We start from the raw sequence: 18,845 nt of genomic DNA on the forward strand, positions 1-18,845 counted from the left end.
CTGGAGGAAGTGACAGGAATTAAGTTATCCTAGGCTCAGATTCTTTTTCTACTAAGGATAAATAACACTTGATTATAGTGACAGAGAGTTCATTCTTTCTCAGCCAATTGGGATTTGTAAATCATACTCCTCAAGGCCTGATTCTGCCTGAAAGATAGACCACTGAGTCTCTAAAAAAGTCCAGGAGCACTCCAGTTAGGGACACCTTTCAATATTACCTGTTCTAAAGAAATACAGGAAAGAAAGAATCCCAGGTCTTTTATAGGAGAATAGGCTGTCTGTTCAGATCCCCAATTTTCATCTGTCTTTGCAGTTGAACTGTAATATGACCATATCTGAGGCCATGGAAATAAATGTATAAAAGCTATACATACTTCAACATTCGATCCTATATCAACATCTCTAGTAAGATAAATTCAGTGCTTTATCTTGGATTTATATTTTAAAGAAATAAAATGTACTTCCTGTTTCTTTAAAATTCTCTCTTTAGTAAGCCCCAATGCTGCACACCTCAGTAGGAGGGTTTTGTGTTAAGGAAAAGGGACTATCAGCAGTCATGGTACTGATCATCCTTCACAGGATGAGGCTCACAGTCACCCATGGCAAGGCAGGTTATTTACAATAAGCATGCAAGCATTTTCCAGGCACTCAGAGATTCCTCAATAGGAAGTGCAATTGAGTTGTGGAGAGTTCAGTAATTAACTGTTGTGATAATTTGTCTAGGTCTGCAATTAGAGATAGTAGGGGGCTTTCCACAGCTGAGAAATGTTGCAGCTTTCTTTCTAGCACTGTGTAGAAGAACAGAATTGTTCTTATTAGGCAAAAGTGACAAAGTGGGAAATAATTAGCTGAAATTTCAGCAAAGAAAGTTTTGATTAAATAGTAATACAATTTTAATCTACTAAGCGATGGAACATCCTTTGAAGAAAATGGTGAAATCCCACAAAATGCAGATTGTACACGTACCATATTCTTATAAAGACATTCCCTGTAGAACACTGAGATCTGTTGATAAGAAGTTCCGAATAAGAATTAATTCTTATTGTTATCACTAGCTTTGTCATGAGCAAATACTTATTCCTACAGATGGTCCCTTTGAGACCATTGCATGCTTATGTACCTGAAAACAGCAGAAAAATTTATATGACACACACAAATTCTTTACCATTGTTTACACAAAAAAACCCTCCAAGGATAGTAATAGGTAGTAATACCAAAAATGAATTGTGGGGAGTAGTGGAAAAGGAAAAGCACAAATGAGGCTCCTGGTTTCTCTTGAAAACACATGTAAAATCTAACTGTGCTGTGTTTGCAGTCATCTTTAATGTAACAAATAATTTATGCTAAATTAATTCCATCAGTCTTTGGCTGTTTAGTAACAGAGCTGTTACTAAAACTTGACACTGGCTTTCATAATCTCTTCATTTTGTGGAAAAATCAAATGGATACATGTATGTCTGAGCTGCAGTTACGGGACCTGTCCTGCATAACGTTCTACTATAGAAATACATCATGATAACAACTGTTGTTAAATTTCGTTTGCAATTGCTCTTGGTACTACCAGCACCACATTTTTATCCCTTTGACTAATCCAGAAGCTGAACTTTTCTCTAGGAAAAAAAAACGTTATTTTTAGTAAACTAGGCAAAGCAAACCAGCTTATGCTAACATTCCCATACATAGGTATAGCTAAAAGATGATGATTTCTTCCTTATTATGTTGCCAGACTCTCGTGTGGACAGTAAGTTCTCAACATGTTGCTAGGCAGAATTGTATTAAAACACGTTGCATCTCAGTGACTAAAGTGCCTAAAATAAAGCAATGTATCATTTGCAGCGCACACAGTATTTCTCTTTCTGCTCAGATCTAGAAACCAGAAGTAACAAACACTGCTTCCATGCAGTAATGTCAATCTGGAATAAGTGCATTAGAAAGCACTTTGCACATCCCAGGAATTTTATATTTGAATTTAAGTTTTTCTCCCCTTTTTTTCTATTGAGTTTTGTTAACAGTGTTCCTCTCATCTGGATCTTTTGGGCAGCAAAGAAGTTTTTAAGATGGCACCAGTGATGTTTTCAGAGTTTCAGCCCTGCTTACCAGCCAGCACCACACTGGCCATTCTGGTCACTCACACCAGCTTCATTTCTTAATGCTCAGCTACTCATTGCAGCCTTCTTGCAGCCTGGAAGAACTCAGCCATCAGCACTGCAGTATTCTTTGAGTTTATCTCACTTTTCTTTGAACTCTTAAACCAAGTTGAAATAAGTCCTGTATTTTTCTCTTTGAAAACTGGGTTTAATAAGTAAATTCCTCTTATTGGAAGTCTGGGATTGTTGCCAAGTCCTGACCCTCTTATTTCTTACTTCCAGAGAGCAGAGTCGATACTGCCAATACTTTTGGTAGGGGTACTTTTAATAAAGCTATGAAGTTCCAAGCAGTCATAGTTGTAGGGAAAAAATGAAAACATGAATTTTAATGTCTTAAAATCAAGTAGGACTTGCAGTTTATATATTCCTTTTAAATATATGATAATTTCTATATTTTGCTCAGTTCGAACTCCTGCACAGCAGTGCAGACTTAATACAGATGTATTTAGACTGTCAGTTTGAGCCTAGGCATAAAGCTCCCCTAAACCACAAATTTCTTAGGTATCCATGCTCTCTGCTGAGTGCAAATAGCAGAAAGGTGTTTATGTTTCAAGGACACATTTGAAAATGCCAAGGAGAAAATGGTTTATTTACTATTAACCTCTCATCTTGAAATTCAGCGAGTCGCCTGCAGTCCCAGCATGCTGAAGCATGGTAAGTATCTTCCTCTCCTGCAATGCTGTAATAAAATGCCTCTGACTGGTGTATCGAACACCAATGGCTTGTGAAGAAATTGCAGTTTGACTTTCTGTGTAATCTCTCACATGTTTTTTTATCCTTCCCATGAGAAACAATTAACTGTATTTTACAGTTAATTTCAATTACTGCTTTGGTTTGTTTTTTTCCCTACCACTTTCAGTCATTCATGTGTAATTTTCCTTTTTTGTTAGTATCAATAGAGTAAGTACAGATGTAGTTTGCTTAAAAGATATTGGGCTTTTTTTAAAGAGTGAAATAAATATAGAACAGGTATTAGAATCAAAGGATATTCATTAATGAATGTAATTTAATTGCTTGATAAAAGAAGAAAACTATTTTTGTAGAAATTATAAAAAAAATATTTTTTGTTTTATGTGGTCTGGGTGACAAGACTATATTTGAGTTAAATTTTAACTTAAATAATAAACAGAGGCAATAAATTTTATCTGATTCTTTGTTTAAAATGTTCTTAGGAATATTCATACATGCACTATACCTCCGATGAATAGCTACTCATCTTGGCTGTAATTTGAGTTAATTTTTAACTCTCAGGTATATTCCTTACTAAAATTATTGTGAGAATTATTGTGATAAAGTATAACTAACTGTGTAGATGGCACAATACAGGATGGGTACTTTCAGAGGCTGAGGACAGCAGTACTGTTCCTCCAGGGCTGGTACTTAGACCTCCAAGCAGAAGCGATGCCTGCGGTGCCCTCCAGGTTTGACAGGGCTGCTTGTGCCCAGCTGCCTGAGGCTCTGACTGCCAAGCTCCAGCTCTGCAAAGAGCTTCTCCCAGCAGACCTGGCCCCGGCCAAGGGTGTGGCCTCCAGAGCAACCAGGGAGGTGAATGCAGCCTTGTTGTGAAGCTTCTTAAGGGGAAAGAACCTGGTTCTTGCAATAGGCTTTTGTTCGGGTAAAGATATTTCTTTCTGTATCATGGCAAATGTTATCTTCTTTATTTCCTTTCCCCGAAACTTCTACCTCCCTTCTCCCTGATCTCTACTTCACTGATCCAGGTACAATCCCCTAGTGAATATGTACCCAGAGATCCGTGTGAGGAGTGGGAGGACTACCACATGAGCAGCCTGCGTTGCTGCGGTGCCTTTTGTCTTTTCCCTGTGAATTTTACATTCCACTCTTCAAGCCTGACTGGGAAGCCTGTGGAATGGTCTTACCATTATCCTCTTGTCCCCTGGAAGCTGGAGCACTCTCCAGAGAAGGACAAGCAGTGGTTCAATTTTCTGCTGGGTGAGCAACCCCAGGCCTCAGGTTCCCAGATTTTCTGGGCAAGGGTTCTTCTCTGCAAGTCAGAGTAGGAAAAGGAGAGCTCATTCATTGCTGGTCCTCAGGACAGGACGCCTTGTTCTGAATTCAGAGTGAATTTGGGATGGAGGCGCCTGCTGAGCAGTTCTGAAGCAGAGGTCTTGCTCAGTCCTTCCTTTGTATCACTAGCCTTAGTGTTAACAGATAGGCACTTTTGTTAGTTAGCTGCCTGGCACAGGTGAAAAGCTGAATCACTTGTTCCCAAAGACACCAGTCTGCCTGATTACATACTCTAGGCAATTTGCTGGAAACTTATTTTCTGGGCAGTATAAATATGGTCTGAAAGAAGCTACCAGAAAAAAAGATTCCATCAGCAGGATCCATTCTTTGACAACATGATTCACGATTCTGCATTTCTAAACCAAGGAAAAACTATGCAAACAGTCCAATAACCCAGCGAGGATGGAGCTATAAAAAGCAAATAAGTAATTACAAAGGGAAAGCACACATACAAAGGACATAAACTAGCTTGCTAGTAACCTTTACCAACAAGAATAAAATGCACTGTTAAATTAATGGCAATTGTTCATGAGCTGTCAGTTTTCTCAGGAGTATCTAGTAGAACGTACCAGGAATTAAGAAACAGAGCATTTTCATATTTTGCCTAATGAGGAATAATGAGAGAGAGTGTACTCATCTAATTTCTAGCAAACAACCACACTACTCTCACTAACAAGAGATGTAGAAAATATCCCCAGAGAAAAGAGAGCATCTTTCCACTTATACTGCTTAATGTCAATAACACCATCAACTTGCATAAAATTGCTCTCAATTTACTCCCGATTCCAGTTTAGGAAGGAGATTCAGACCCAAAGAGAGTAGGATTTACTTACTAGTAAATATTATTCTAAAAAATGAGAGGATGTACCCACCAGTTTTATTCTGAGTTGATGCCATATGCTCTTCTTCTCATTGAAAATGAATAACCAGAAACCTGTCTGTTGCCATAGGCAAAGATTCTCCCTTCAGCTGTGTTCTAGTCGATAAGGAGTCAAATTCCCTTCCCTGAGCCCCACAGTCCCACCGCACATGCATTGCTGGACATGAATAAAACCCTCTGCCTCGAGCACAGGATGTGTGTACTGGGGGAAATCAGCATTAAAGAATCCAGCTCTTCTGTCTGTGTTGGTTCTGTACAACTTTTCTATGAGCTGAGTCTCAGAACAAAACTTATTCCCTAGCCATAAAACTCAACAACACTTAGTTGTGAGTTTGAAAAAAGGGTTTCCTTTCAAGTGAGTCATAAAACCCTGTCTCCTTTGCTAGAAAAAAAAGCAATTTATATTTACATAGGAGAATAGATATATTTCTAGAGAAGTAATCCCAGATGTCCATATATTCACACTGCCCTGTTACATTGCAGCTAAAAGTATTTATAAGTATGTCTTGCAGGCAGGTACAGTTGAGGTAAGTGGAAACAAAGTGGTTCATGAAAACAGGAGTGAAATATCAATAGCATTTCAAGGGTGTATCCTGAAGGTTGTAATGCATGTAGGAGAAATAATAATATTTAGTGCTATAAGGTCTGTATGCCTATGCATACAGGAGAGAGGTTACCCTTTTGTGCACCTTTTGTTTCTTAAATGCTTTTCAACTACTTTCTGATGATAAAGATGCATATTCTGAAGGTAAAAGTTGATTTCATAGAGACATCACATAATTAGATTCTGTTTTGAATTCCTACCTCAGATATGCTTGAATTACTTTCTTTTATACACTTCAAAAAATCTTTCAGACAATACTTCATTTGAAACTAGATTTCTTCAACTGAGAATTTTAAAGCATTGTTTTCATTGACATTTGATTTCTGTGAGTGAAATATATTTCAGATTAAAAAACCCGCAGTGTCAGAAAAAAGGTTGTCTTCGTACCTGAGATTCTGAGTGTCTTTTGTATTATTGCTGTGTAAAAAAAAATGAGAACAACAGTACTCAGATTCTGTAGAGAACTTTCAAAAGCAAAATGAGATGACTAAACTTAATTCATGCATTGTCCAATTCGCACATTCGCACCTTGTTATTATCCTCATTTTACAGTTAGGTTAAAAAAAAAAAAAAAAAAAAAATTCAGGATACCAAGGGTGTGTTCTCCCATTTTCCCATTTTCTTAAACAGTAAGTGACTTCTGCAGCCAGTGCAGTTTGTGGGAAATAAAAGCAGACGAGAACTTGCACACCTGACAGGACCATGGTGGAATTTGGATCCTTCCCTTCCTATGGGGCTGCACTTACCCAGCCACAGTTTCTTTAGAGAGCTGAGAAGGGTTGTGGTAAGCTGCACCCTCATGTTTGTAGAGACAGGAGACCCTCTTCCTTCAGGGCTGATAATTTCATGAGCGATCTGTTTATTCTAGGTACTCTCTGTAAGATGTGATGCTGTATGTCTTGTGGTGCACAAAAGCTCCAGCCTTGCACTTGAGGAGGTCTGGTATGACTTTACAGCCTGAGTAGGTGACATCCTGAAGTGCTGAGCACCGAATGTGAGGCCAGCTATGGCTTGCAACATCTGAAGATTTCTTACCGTCTTTCTGCCACTACTATTAGGATACACAGAAATGGAAGTACTAAATAAAACTACTCACTTGTCTAAACTCCTTTTGTCCTCCACTTTACTGGATCCTTGATTGCCAGCTGTAATTTCTGAGTCCTGTGTAATGTATGTTAGGAAGCTTCAATCAGCTGGATGTCCACACTGGGCCTTGAGATGTCTCTGTGCTCAGTCTGCTGCAAGGTATATCAGCCATTCCCTTTCATCAGGCTGTGTCCCATGACTAACAGGCTTTGAAATCGGTAGCATTTTCTTTCAGAATCTATCTGTGTCATAATTTGGGGTTTTTTAGTACTGTCTGCTTTTTGAATTCCCAAATTCCTCATTATTCTTCTACTGCTAGTGAAGCAACCTTAATTTAATGGAGCTACTTTTAATAATGTCCATATTGCATGAAAGTCTAACACAGAAACTTACTTTCACAGTCTTTCATGTGAAAAATTATGTGCCTTAAAGCTTGTATGTGGTAGAAAAATTAACTTTCATAATGAATTAATTCCATGAACAGACAGAATAACTCTGTCAGTTTATAATAGTCTGAGAAGGGAAGAGAAAGTTACTCTGGTTTTGTTGACGTTGAGGTGCATGTGATAGAGGTAAGAGAGAGCTTCTCTCCCACTGGAAGTTATTTAAAAAAAACAGGTTATAAGGTTAATTGTTTCAAAATCTAATAGATACTCATAAATAATTACCAGAACTATTATCTTTGTAGTTTGTGTGCTCATGTCTCCAATCATCTACAATGTGTGTAAAAAATAATTTGATTTTCTTTTAAATCCTATTTAATTTTCAGTAATGATAAAGAGGCCACCATCTTCCTTGCTAATGCTGCTTTTCAGAGTGTCCTTTATTGTTTGAAAATGACTCTGCTTTTTCACCACTTTCTGTTTCCTCGTATCCATGTACTACTCTGTCAGTGACCTCATTTGTAAAGGCTAATGATCACCACCTCAGGCAGGAGAAGTTGTGTTGGTTTCTTTTGACTTCCTAAGGATTTTTTTTTTACTCAGACTGACTGTAAAAAAGGCCAGACTATATTTTATGTTGTATTCTCTCAAATGACAGAAACCCAGCTTAGATGGGATTTTTTTTTTTTTTTTAAGCTTAGTTATTAATTTTCCAGATTTTCCACATGGGAAGTTTTGATTATTCAGTCTAGAAATATGGTTGTCTTTATGCAATTTAACACCCTTGGGTTGAGAGACCTACACAGAGACAGTATTCAGAAGCTTAATTGGTTTGTTCTGGCCCTCAATAACAACATAACAACTATATAATTAACATAAAGATATAAATCAGTTATTATTTACACCGTAGTAGTTAGAAAACATGTAGGTGTTTTAGTGATACTGGTGAATAGCTCAAATTTGACTTCCAAATTTACATTGCATCAAGCTGAACAAAGACAAAATTATTCTGTAGATAGAAAACATAATGAGAAAAATGTCTGTTTAACATTCTTGAGCATACATCATCATTTGCATTGTAACTAGATTATGTCATTTCTAGAATAGGAAGCCACGGTTTTTACTAATATTAGTTAAAATTAAAGTAGGAACTTTTTTGTTCGGGTAAGTAAAGACAGCAGAAATGACTTTGTGCTTGCATGTGAGAACAAAGAAATACTTTCTAATCTGTAATCAGATAAAAACTTGAACTGTTTGTTTTCATCTTAAATGCTTCTTACAGAGAATTCTAATATGTTTTAAAAGACAACACTCAGCTAGTGAAAACTTTAAGGAGAGGTAGGTTTCTTTGCAGCAACCAGATGCAGGAAAGAACAAAATGAGATGTTATGAATAAAGTCAATATACTTTTGTAGCCACATTTTAAAAATCCTGCAAATTTAGGTGTCTGAGTGACTTTAGGGTGAGAGGAAACAGTCTCAGGTTGTGCCAGAGGAGGCTTAGATTGAATATTAGGAAAAATTGCTTTATGGAAAGGATTGTCAAGCACTGGAACAGGGAAATGGTTGAGTCACAATCCCTGGAAGGATTTAACAGATGTGTGGAGATTCTGTGGTTTGTTTCTTTCACCATAGGTACTAAGTAGTAGTGACCTCTAAAGATTGCCTGTGAACATTTAGCCTTATTCTTAAGAAAGTGGGTCCATCACCGCTTTCCCCACATCAAGCACCAGAGATATCTCCTCTTTAAATGTTTGATAGCATCTTATAAAGAAGATTTAACTGGGAAAGAGCTAGAGTTCAAAAATATTTCTTTATCTCTTTGCTATAGGGCTTTACTTCTTGAACCACAGTGCAGGGATGGATGTGACACATACCAGTGCTCACCACACAGACTGAAAAGGACAGGGGAAATGAAAACCCTTTTAGCTGCCCCGCCCAACCTCTTGAAAAGTGCACTGAAGCTTTAGAGAGATTTAGAGAAATAGAGCAGGTGTTATAAAGTGTTCCATCCTCTTGGAACAGGTCTGTTTTTACCTGCTCCTAACCATCAATTAGCTTCATAGCGGCTGCCGGCTTTTAAATACCACCTTACTTAAAGAGTTTCCAGATGGAAACCATGCAACCATTTTCCTGCAGAGTATGAGACATCTATATTTTGCTCTTTAAAAAAAAAAATAGTTAGGGGAACCTTCTGGTAATGCAAATGATGAACATAGCCTAGAGAAGGTTTTTACTGTGAAGTAAAATTTGTTCATTAAACATTTTCCTTACATATCAGGTGAAACAAGTTGACTAGTCTCCACATAAGATCAACAAGCCCCTCCTTAAGCCTACAAACTTCCCGTAAAAATCCAACAGAAAATTAATAACTACATCAAGTTCCAACTTATAAAAATGTAACATATCTGAGCCCCACATAACAACGGAATTGCTGTGTTCTGTAGTGCTGGATAATCAACTTAATCAGACTTCTTGAATTGCTCTTCCCACAGATCTGTACCCCAGATTTGGTGGTGTTTCTGGCATGTTCCAGTCAAAGGCTGAAAGAAAGGTTACTGAAGCGTGCGGAGCAGCAAGGGAGACCTGATGATAACCTGAAAGCCACTCAAAGACGACTTATGAATTTCAAGCAGAATGCAGTCCCACTGGTTAAATATTTCCAGGAAAAAGGGCTGATTATCACAGTAAGTACTTTAGTGTATATTTCTGAAACCATAATTGTGGTTGTAGTTGGCTTCTTGTACCTTTTGCTTTAAGACAGGCTAGAAGAGTCTGTTTTAGGTTAATAGCATGGCTACTTAAGTGTTTTATGAAGACAACAAATTCACTGAGCAGTTGACAACAGCTGAATTATTGGCATGTTCTATGTTACAGACTGTGTCTGGTTGTAATAACACACAGAACTTGATACTACATATGGTATGAGAGCACAGATGGCCTGTTTCATTTCTTTTGATACCCTAAGTAGTTCACATTGGTATGTGCTCCTCACAGCAGGTGGGACTGATTCTGTGTGCTGGCCAGACTAATGACGGGTTAAAGCATCCTTAATTGTAAAATCATCAATTGATATTAGTCGCCTTAATGATATACTTTAGCATCTTTCTGAATTTCAGGTTGCAAATCCCAGGAAATTATTACATTAGCTTCTCCAGAGAGAATGTGTTCTGGTTTAGGATTTTGATTAACTCAGTTCTTAAGGATGAAAGGACTAAGATCATTGCAAGTTTTTTCTTTATTGTTGAGGAAGTGTGTATTTTTGTGATGCTCCTATAGCCTTTACAAGTGCTCCTATGGACTGCATATTTAGCTCCTCAGGAAATATGTGCCTTTGTGTATAAAGCAAGTGGGGCATCTGGAGAGAATTGCATTTCTGTGATGGGACCTGTGCAACAGAAGATTTTCTTCTTCATGGAGGTTTCTTCTACTTTTTAACTCTGTTTCTTGAGAGTTCTGAAGATAATTTAAATTGCAATGTTCACCTTAGATATCCTTTTTTCTTTTTGAAGAAAGCAGATGTTTATGATGGGTATGGAAGTGACAACATGGCATATGAACATTAAATTACTCTACTGCAGCACAAAGGAAACAGCATATACAGAAAATATTGCACTTATTTATGCTATTTCCCTAGAGAAGGAGGAAGAAAGAAAGAAAATAACATTCATCCTGCTGGTTATAAAGCTGAACCAGGAAGACACTGAAATACTATGCAGAGAGAACAGTGTGAGAACTAGAACAGCATAAAATAGAATTACAGTATCCTAATTCCTAGAGGAGTGAATCTTTGAGGCAAGGTCAGACAAGGTCAGCATTGACTAGAAGGAAATAAAAAGATTTACATTTTTCTTAAATCCCCACCTGCACCTTATCACTGCTATTCAAAGCTCTAAATCTCAGACCCTTCTAACCAGCATCACAATGCTACTCAGGGGAGAGAAGCAGAACCATTTGCCTTATGGATTGTTCTAATTTTAGAATGACAACTCATATTTTATACATATACTTAATAAATATATTGTTCTTCATCAATAACAGACCAAAAGAGGAAAGAAAAATTCACTGAAATATAACTAAATATGATTAATAAACAGGAAATTTTTATATATATATATATATAATTATAATCTACTGTTAGACACTTTATGAGCAAGATATAAAAATCTAAATTCCCAAAGAAGATTCATTTTCATGCTCCAACAGTTATTCCACACTGCTTTTAACATACTTTGGTTAATAGAAATGAGCCACATTCTTAATTTCCTCTCTTGTTGGTTAGGTTCCTTGGGTGTAAGTCTTTCCCTTCATTTTTTTTTTTTTTTTATTCACACGATCTGTGATCATTTGCTGCATTACCCAGGTTGTACTTGTTTGGTGCTCTGTATGCCTTATGTTCTCAGTCTGTGCATGGTGTACCTGCTCTCACAATCTGATCCTGGTTTCTGTTTTTTAGAAGTGAGGTCCCCACCTATGGTACCTCTAAGAATAGGGAAATACAACTCTGTCCTTTCTGAAAAACTCCCTCTTTGGAATAATGATATGTAAACTTCATTATAATTAACAGAAGTAAATATGTGATATTTTCATGTACACACAGTCTGTGTTTAAAATTCATTTTAGCAATCTGTCAGTAGTTTAACAAATCAGAACCTGACTTACTCAAATTTAATTCAGAAGGTATCAAGACTACAATAACACAATGTTGGACAGGAAGTATGTAAATAGTTGCATATGCTGCCATTTACTGTTTCAGGAACTTTTAACAAATATTAAAATATTATGTATTGTTTACCTAGATAATAACTGCACACAAATTACCTGGTGGTGGTGGGCAGATATTAGTTAGATTAAGTTATAACAGGGAGAACATGTAGGTACATGGGTGACCTCAAGTACTCTAATGTTTGGCAGAGAACTTCAGCTCTGGACACAGATTTCCAAATCTCCAGTGGACTGTAATCCACTAGAGATAATGGTGTAGTTCTTGGAGAGGAGATTATTGGGTTACAAAAATCTCTTGGCCAACAGTTATTAAAGCCGCTCTCAGAGAGCTTAGCTGTTCTTTGCAGAACATATCCCTTGTTCTAGACAGAAGAAAGTTTACAGAGATCATCGTCGTAACAGTAGAAGTTTCTCTTCCTGAAAGCAGGATTTGGTCCAGTCTGACTTATTGACAGTGATTCTACATAATCTTAGAGCTACAGTGTCAGCCTTGTTGCATCAATACGTCTGTGTGCATTAAAAGGGAGAAAATAAAAGACTGGCTGTAGTGAGACAAAAATACTAAACATTAAAAGAAGACTCTGGTCTTTATTTAAACAGCCAGAACAAGACAGCATCCTGTGGCATCCATGAAATGCAGATTTCTCTGATATCCTCATTGTTCCACTTGTCCTTTTAGGGAATTTACCATGCTTATGAAAACATTAAAATGACATTCAGATTAGTCAGAGAAGCAAAGAGAACCCAGAAAAAGTAGCTGAAGCTGGAAATTGAATTTGGGCACCAATTTAGAAGTCAAACAGTTGCGGGTGAGGGAAGTAGCTGTCTGCCCTCATAAGCATCAAACAAGCCTAATGGCTGTCAGCCCTCACAGAAAAATTCCCCACGGAATTGTTATATAAAATTTTTCTCTTGTTTTGGTTAAAAAAGGAGTTTTGCTATAGAACTTGCACATTGCCATAAACTTTATCTAAAGGCTGTGACTTACCAAAATACTGCTGAAAATATCAGTTCTAGATTATTTCTAAAATTTCTCTGTTATCATACAGCTGTCCAACTTGAGGTGTTGGTTTGGGCTTTTTATTTGTTTGCTTCTGAATGCTGATTCCAAAAGACTTGCATTTACTCATTCTTCCTTTAATTTTGGCCTGTCCCTGGAGAAATGTGGCTCCTGCAGTCCTTTAAGCAGCTCCCAAGGTCTATTCAAATCTCACTGGTAGCAAACTATTATGAAAGGCTTCATAGGAAACCTCACCCTGCTTTGCAGGTCCTAATGGCAGCCTCTGCCAGGCATGTCTCCCAAACCAGACTCCAGCTCAGAGAATCTTCTCCTCACTGGAGGAACATGAATGTGGTTTGGCAGAACACAGGTGGAGTAGATGCCTTTGTTTTCCTGGTGCCGATATCTGCGTGCATCCGTGCAGTCTTTGCGTTAAACAATCTTAAAAAGAGAATTTTAAAAATCCCACTCCTCCTTCCCTGAAGTGATGCTAGGAATAGGGACTGTTAGCCACCACCTCCCCCGCGTGCTCTCACCTCCCTGCTGCAGGCTCAGAATCTCATTTACGTGCCATCTGATGCCTGGATCTTGCATCCTGGGCTGCAAAGTGATACAGACTTGGCAGGAATGCTTTCCCTCAACTGTAGCCTCATTGGTGCCTGAGCAAGGCCTTTCTCCCCACAGGTCAGAAATGGGGATTTGAACCTGCTTTGTTTTCTAGAGGCTACTGAGCTTAGATTTCCTATTAATTGGCCCAAAGCCACCAAAATATTTTCAGATGCCTCTCAGTAGTCTTAAAAATACAGCAGCCATAAGCACAGTCCTTTAGGAACATTTTTGAGGTGTTTTTAACCTGATTACTACATAGGATCTTCAGAGTACGTCTGGCTTCTTGGGCATGACCAAGTGGACATGCAAAGGGGAACCCAGGTAGTCTGGAGCATCTGGAGCAAACCTTCAACGTTTTAGGACCTTTTCAAATCAAACAAGGAATGTAGGCAGCTGTTTGTGGGAACCTTGAGACCAGAGGTTTTGTTTGAAATTCAGGAGTCTTCCTCTGTTTTAGTGTATGGTAAATCTTTATCTGGCTCCATAAATGTATATGGTTATATAATAATTTAAAAATTTCTATAGAGGGAAAATTAGAGGTGGGATGGGAAATAATGACTATCACATTTTCATTTTTTGGTGTTTCAAAGCAGTGAAAGGTAAGTTGAAGGCTAAAACAAGTAACCAGAGCTCTGCAGTCACAGAAAGCTGTTGCTGAAAACTAAGGTTTTCTGTGTCTCTCCTTTTGATTTGATTGCCCTTTTGCAGAAAAACTGGGCTATAAGCAAGAACCTGTAACTGATTGCTGTAAAAATGGTGAACTAGAGAAAGTTTACACATGTTTTAATCACTGCTAGGTTTTACACTGCGTCTCAACTCTATTTATGTGTTTCTGTTTTGCGAGATTTTGAAGAACATACAAAGAAGGTCAATACAGGAATTTTATCTAGAAGTGAGTGTAAACAAACTGTTTGTAAATATATGCACATTTTATGTGGGAATGATAGATGAGTAATTTGTGCATATATAGAAGAATGTGCACCATAAACACTTCCAAGCTTCAAAATACTCTCAGCCTCCCATTTTATGCTTCATGTCAACAAGTATATCAGAAATACCAGTGTCTGCCAGAGAATGACCAAGGATGGAAACCTGCCATCTGTGTACATAGAAACATGCAGAAAAACCTTGAGGGTAGAAATTCTTTGCTGAGGTGAACAGTGAATAGTGCAACACTATGTTCTTTTCTAAGTCTGAAAGTGTGATAATTTAAACAGATACCAGCTCTTTGCCCTGCCTTTTGTACATCCAGTGGTTTGAATGAAGGAGATGACTTTGGAAAAAAAAAGAAATAAGCTTTAACCAGTCTGGCTATAGAATTCGGCAGTGATGAGTGCATGGGCCAAGCTGATTTAGGAACTCCAGAAAGAGAGAGGGAATGCTCGTTTTGACAGCCATACTATCCCAGATTTTATCCATTTCTGGCACTGTGAAAGCTGATACATGTTTAAAATTAATAGACCATTTTTTTTTCAGATCTGAAACTAAAACTGAGATAAGTAATTAAGCCAAGTTATCATGCAGAGGAATGAACTGTAGGAGATGTTTAAAATAACGTCCTAAATATTCTTCAAGTTATTTTAAACAGTTCATCTTAAGGTAATTAAGCTGTATCCTTTGGGTGAATAGCAGCTTCTAATTTTGTTCTTGTAGTTAAAGTGATGCTTAAAGAAGACTAATTTTTCGTATTTAGATGAGATATATTAAGGAATTAGACTGGAAAAAATATCTCTTCCCTGGGAAGACCTTTTGTATTGAATCAAGAATATTTATCATCCATAAGCAAATTTTCCTGTCCTGAACCACAGCTGGTTTTGTGAACATCCAGCTGAAGAACCAAAGCTGCATTTCAGCCCTGCATTGCTGTAAACAATAAAAATCCAATTTCTTACCCGAAGTGATTGAATCACATTAGTGATTTCCAGCTCTAATTGCCACCAGTGGATCTTCCCACTGGTGAAAAGTTCATAGTCGGTGACTTCCTGATTTTATGGCAAAACCACTTTGCTGTCATTTGGTGGAGAAAATTTTAATATTAACTTATAAAAGTTGCTACTTCAGTAGAATCAAGATGGTCTTTCAGCTCTCACACTCAGAGTCCTTTTAAAATGTTACTACATTTGACAGCTTGTGCTCTACAGTCCCAGTATTTAACATCCTTATTTTCTGAATCTATCATTGCTTATAGCACCTAAATTGCTAACATTAGGTGTTGTTAGCTATTCCTGTTTTCTTATGCAAGAGGCAACTGAACATTTTTTCTGCTATACTATTCTCAACTTTGATACGAAGGACAAAATGAGTCTGGGTGAACTGGCTTCTAGTAATCCGATCTAGTACCATTCTGGGATTATTTGAGCACTTGCTCCTGTTCCTTCTTTCCTGTAGATGTACTCTGAAAGAGAGGGGAATACCTAAAATATTCCATTTTCTTATTTTTTTATATGTGTCATAAAGATACATTTATTCAGGTTACGGAATGCTCAGGTATTGTAATGATGGAAGCCATTTAAGTGTCAAAACTGTCAGCAGAAAGTCTGATGCTCTTAATGTTATGGGCTTCTGGCATTTTTCTCCGGTATTTTGGAGCCTTATTTAAGCTTAACAGGGTTAGATGCAGCTACAGTGTTGGTGGAGAACAGAGAAAGCTGAAAAGTTACTCATCCATTGTGTGACTCAGGGTACACACTGCACTCGACAGCACTGAGGTGAGAACTACAGCCTTCCCCTAGGGCATTTTCCCCACTGCAGACTATCCTATTGAGCGTTTCTGATAGCTGTTTGGAGGACTTCTTAGTTTTTCTAAAGCAGCTAAAGAATATCTACCAAGCAGTAGATACTACTATACTACTACTTCAAAGCAGTGCTTTGAAGAACTGCATGGAATGATTCCTAATTAGGACAACACCAGTATTGTGTCAACTCAGCACTTCACTGAAGTAATATATCCTCACTCTTTACATTCACTGATACTTACACATCAGATAACCACTGATATGACTATTTTGTGTTTCTTATAACTGTGGTATCATTTAGTGTTAGCAGGAACATCTTTGCACAGCATTGCTTTTTACCATGTAGACATAACCTTAAAACTCTTGGCAGAGGCTCTCTTGTGAAGCCTGTGTGCTTTGTCTTTGCTATAACTATATATGTTTCTGTATCCTTTGGCTCAGTTAGCATCCTTCCTACTTCCACGGTTAACATTTGTATCTTTGAATCTTGCATAGTACTGCAGCTTGTTTCATTAATGGCCAGTGAATACAGCTGTCTGTTTATTTAGTTCTCACCATATCACATTCTGCAAATCAATAATCTACTTAAATAATAAAGCAGGAAAAGAAGCCTCATAAGACATAACTATAACACTGAAGTCAAAATTATTGTCATTTTCTGCGAAGGAAGAACCGTTGTCTCCACTCTCATCTGTGGGTTTTTTTTTTTTTTTTTTTTTTTTTTTTTTTTTTTTTTGCCAACAGTCAGTCATACCAGTCACAGTAAAAGAAAGAAAGAACTTAATGCACAGAATGTGGCATCTTTTCACGGTAACTTACTACGATCAGTTATTTATATCTAGGATTGTTCACACATATGCTACCCCTTGATCCATTTTGTTAAAAATAAAATTGCTTAAACGGCATTGTTTTTAGGCAAATCTTAACATTTTTTCATTACGTACTCCACTGAATTTCTTCTCCTGTCTTTAAACAGAATGTCAAAGTTGAAGTTGCACATTTATGTTTTCAATACCAGTACTTCAAAATTCTCTGCTCTGTATAGCATGCCAGGTCCTGTCTTTTCTTGTATGATACCATCCATTGTATTTTGGTAACACTATAATTTTTCTAATGCCAAGGTCCTCTCCCTCTCTTACCACTGCAAGATGCCAATTAGGCAATGTGAAAATATACTTTCCTAGTTTCCTGCCATGTCCTGCCTTCTGGGCTTTTTTTGGTCTGCTTTACTGAAAGAACAGACTTCTCTGTAAATGCAGAGTCCTTACTAAAAGGGAACCTAGAATGTGGGCAATGCAGCTCTTAGCCAAGTTGCTTATTTAATTTATTGGTCGCTAAGATATTGGAAAAAAATATCCAGCAATCCTCTTTGGATCTGCACCTTACTGCAAGAATTTCACCATATAGATTCTACATAATACACATTCACATAACCCCAAGGCAGGTCATTTCTGCTTCTTTTACAAGAACATTCTCTCTGCTCTCTGTCAGGCTCTGTATGTCACCTCAGTGTGCTGTAATGGCCATTAAAGGTTTTGTGGGTACTTTAGCTTTGATCTCTGACCCTGTTCATGGGGTACAGGATACAAATGAGCTCAGTTCCAGTACTGTGAACAGAGAGTTTCCTTCATTTATGCATTTCATGTTCCCTCATATCTCTTGATCTTTAGAAAGAGGGTCAGGAGCCATGTGAATTCTGAAATGAGTTTGGTTTTAAGGGCTATTCATTATAGCCTTGAACTACAGCCAGGAGACCACTCCTCAGAAAAATCACTAAATTTAGTAGGGCGAGTGTAATAGAGAATAAGTTAAACAAATTTGGGTATTCTCTCATAGGTTAGGTCAGCACTTGGCAACAGGAACCATGTCAGTGTTTCCTGGAAAGATGCCTCCGCTGAAACCCTCAGCTTTACAACCACTCATGTTAGTTCTTGTTAACTGTTTCTTATAACCCAAATCTGATCCCATACCTTGTAAATATTAATTATTCTTGAAAGTTAAAGGTTACAGTTGCTCTTTTTACATTAAAAAAAGTTCAAACAAAACTGCAAGATTCCCTTTTTCCTCATGAATTGCACAAGCATTTATGATCTTTGTTGATTTTTTTTTAAAAAGTGCCTTGGAAAAAGATTTACTCAAAGATAACTGATATTTGACATATGAAACAAGGCCTAAATCTAACCTCTTTGAGTACATGATTTGGCTTGAAGATGAAAAAGGACAGATAAAAAAGCCTTAAGCAGGAATAGAAGCTTGTGAGAATTTCTTCACTGGAGTATGGATGAGAATAAGAACGTAGAGAGCATCTCACCCTTCTCCAGTGACTATTTCTGTATTTACAGATGTTGTACTGCCCCGAGAGGAGGGTATGTAGGGAACTTACTGTCAATGAAACACAGGGAATTGTATTCAGTCAGTTCCCCATCTCCATTGGCATAATTTTAATAGATAGTAAACTTTACAAATAATTAGGATCTGCCCCAAATTATTTTTCTTCTTTTTTAATAGAGTCTACTCTCAAAACTAATAGAATCAAATAAGAGATTATAGTTCTGTGGAAGTTTGGACACTGACTTCTGAAAGTTTCTGGGAACTAGAACCCTATAGTACAAACTAAAGGAAATTTTGTTTCCTTTGTGGCAATAATGGCTG

General features: G+C 37.5%; 1 protein-coding gene across 1 annotated transcript in view; it reads left to right on the forward strand.

The window, feature by feature from the left end:
* The window catches only part of AK5 (adenylate kinase 5), an 83,275-nt gene that overhangs the window by 10,258 nt on the left and 54,172 nt on the right, over nucleotides 1-18,845 (forward strand). Inside the window, exon 6 of the mRNA XM_040073180.2 lies at nucleotides 9,620-9,811. Within this exon, the coding sequence (XP_039929114.1) occupies nucleotides 9,620-9,811 (192 nt within the window). The remainder of the gene's footprint in view (nucleotides 1-9,619; nucleotides 9,812-18,845) is intronic.

Source organism: Hirundo rustica, chromosome 9 (genome assembly GCF_015227805.2).
Source record: "Hirundo rustica isolate bHirRus1 chromosome 9, bHirRus1.pri.v3, whole genome shotgun sequence".
NCBI classification, from domain to species: domain Eukaryota; kingdom Metazoa; phylum Chordata; class Aves; order Passeriformes; family Hirundinidae; genus Hirundo; species Hirundo rustica.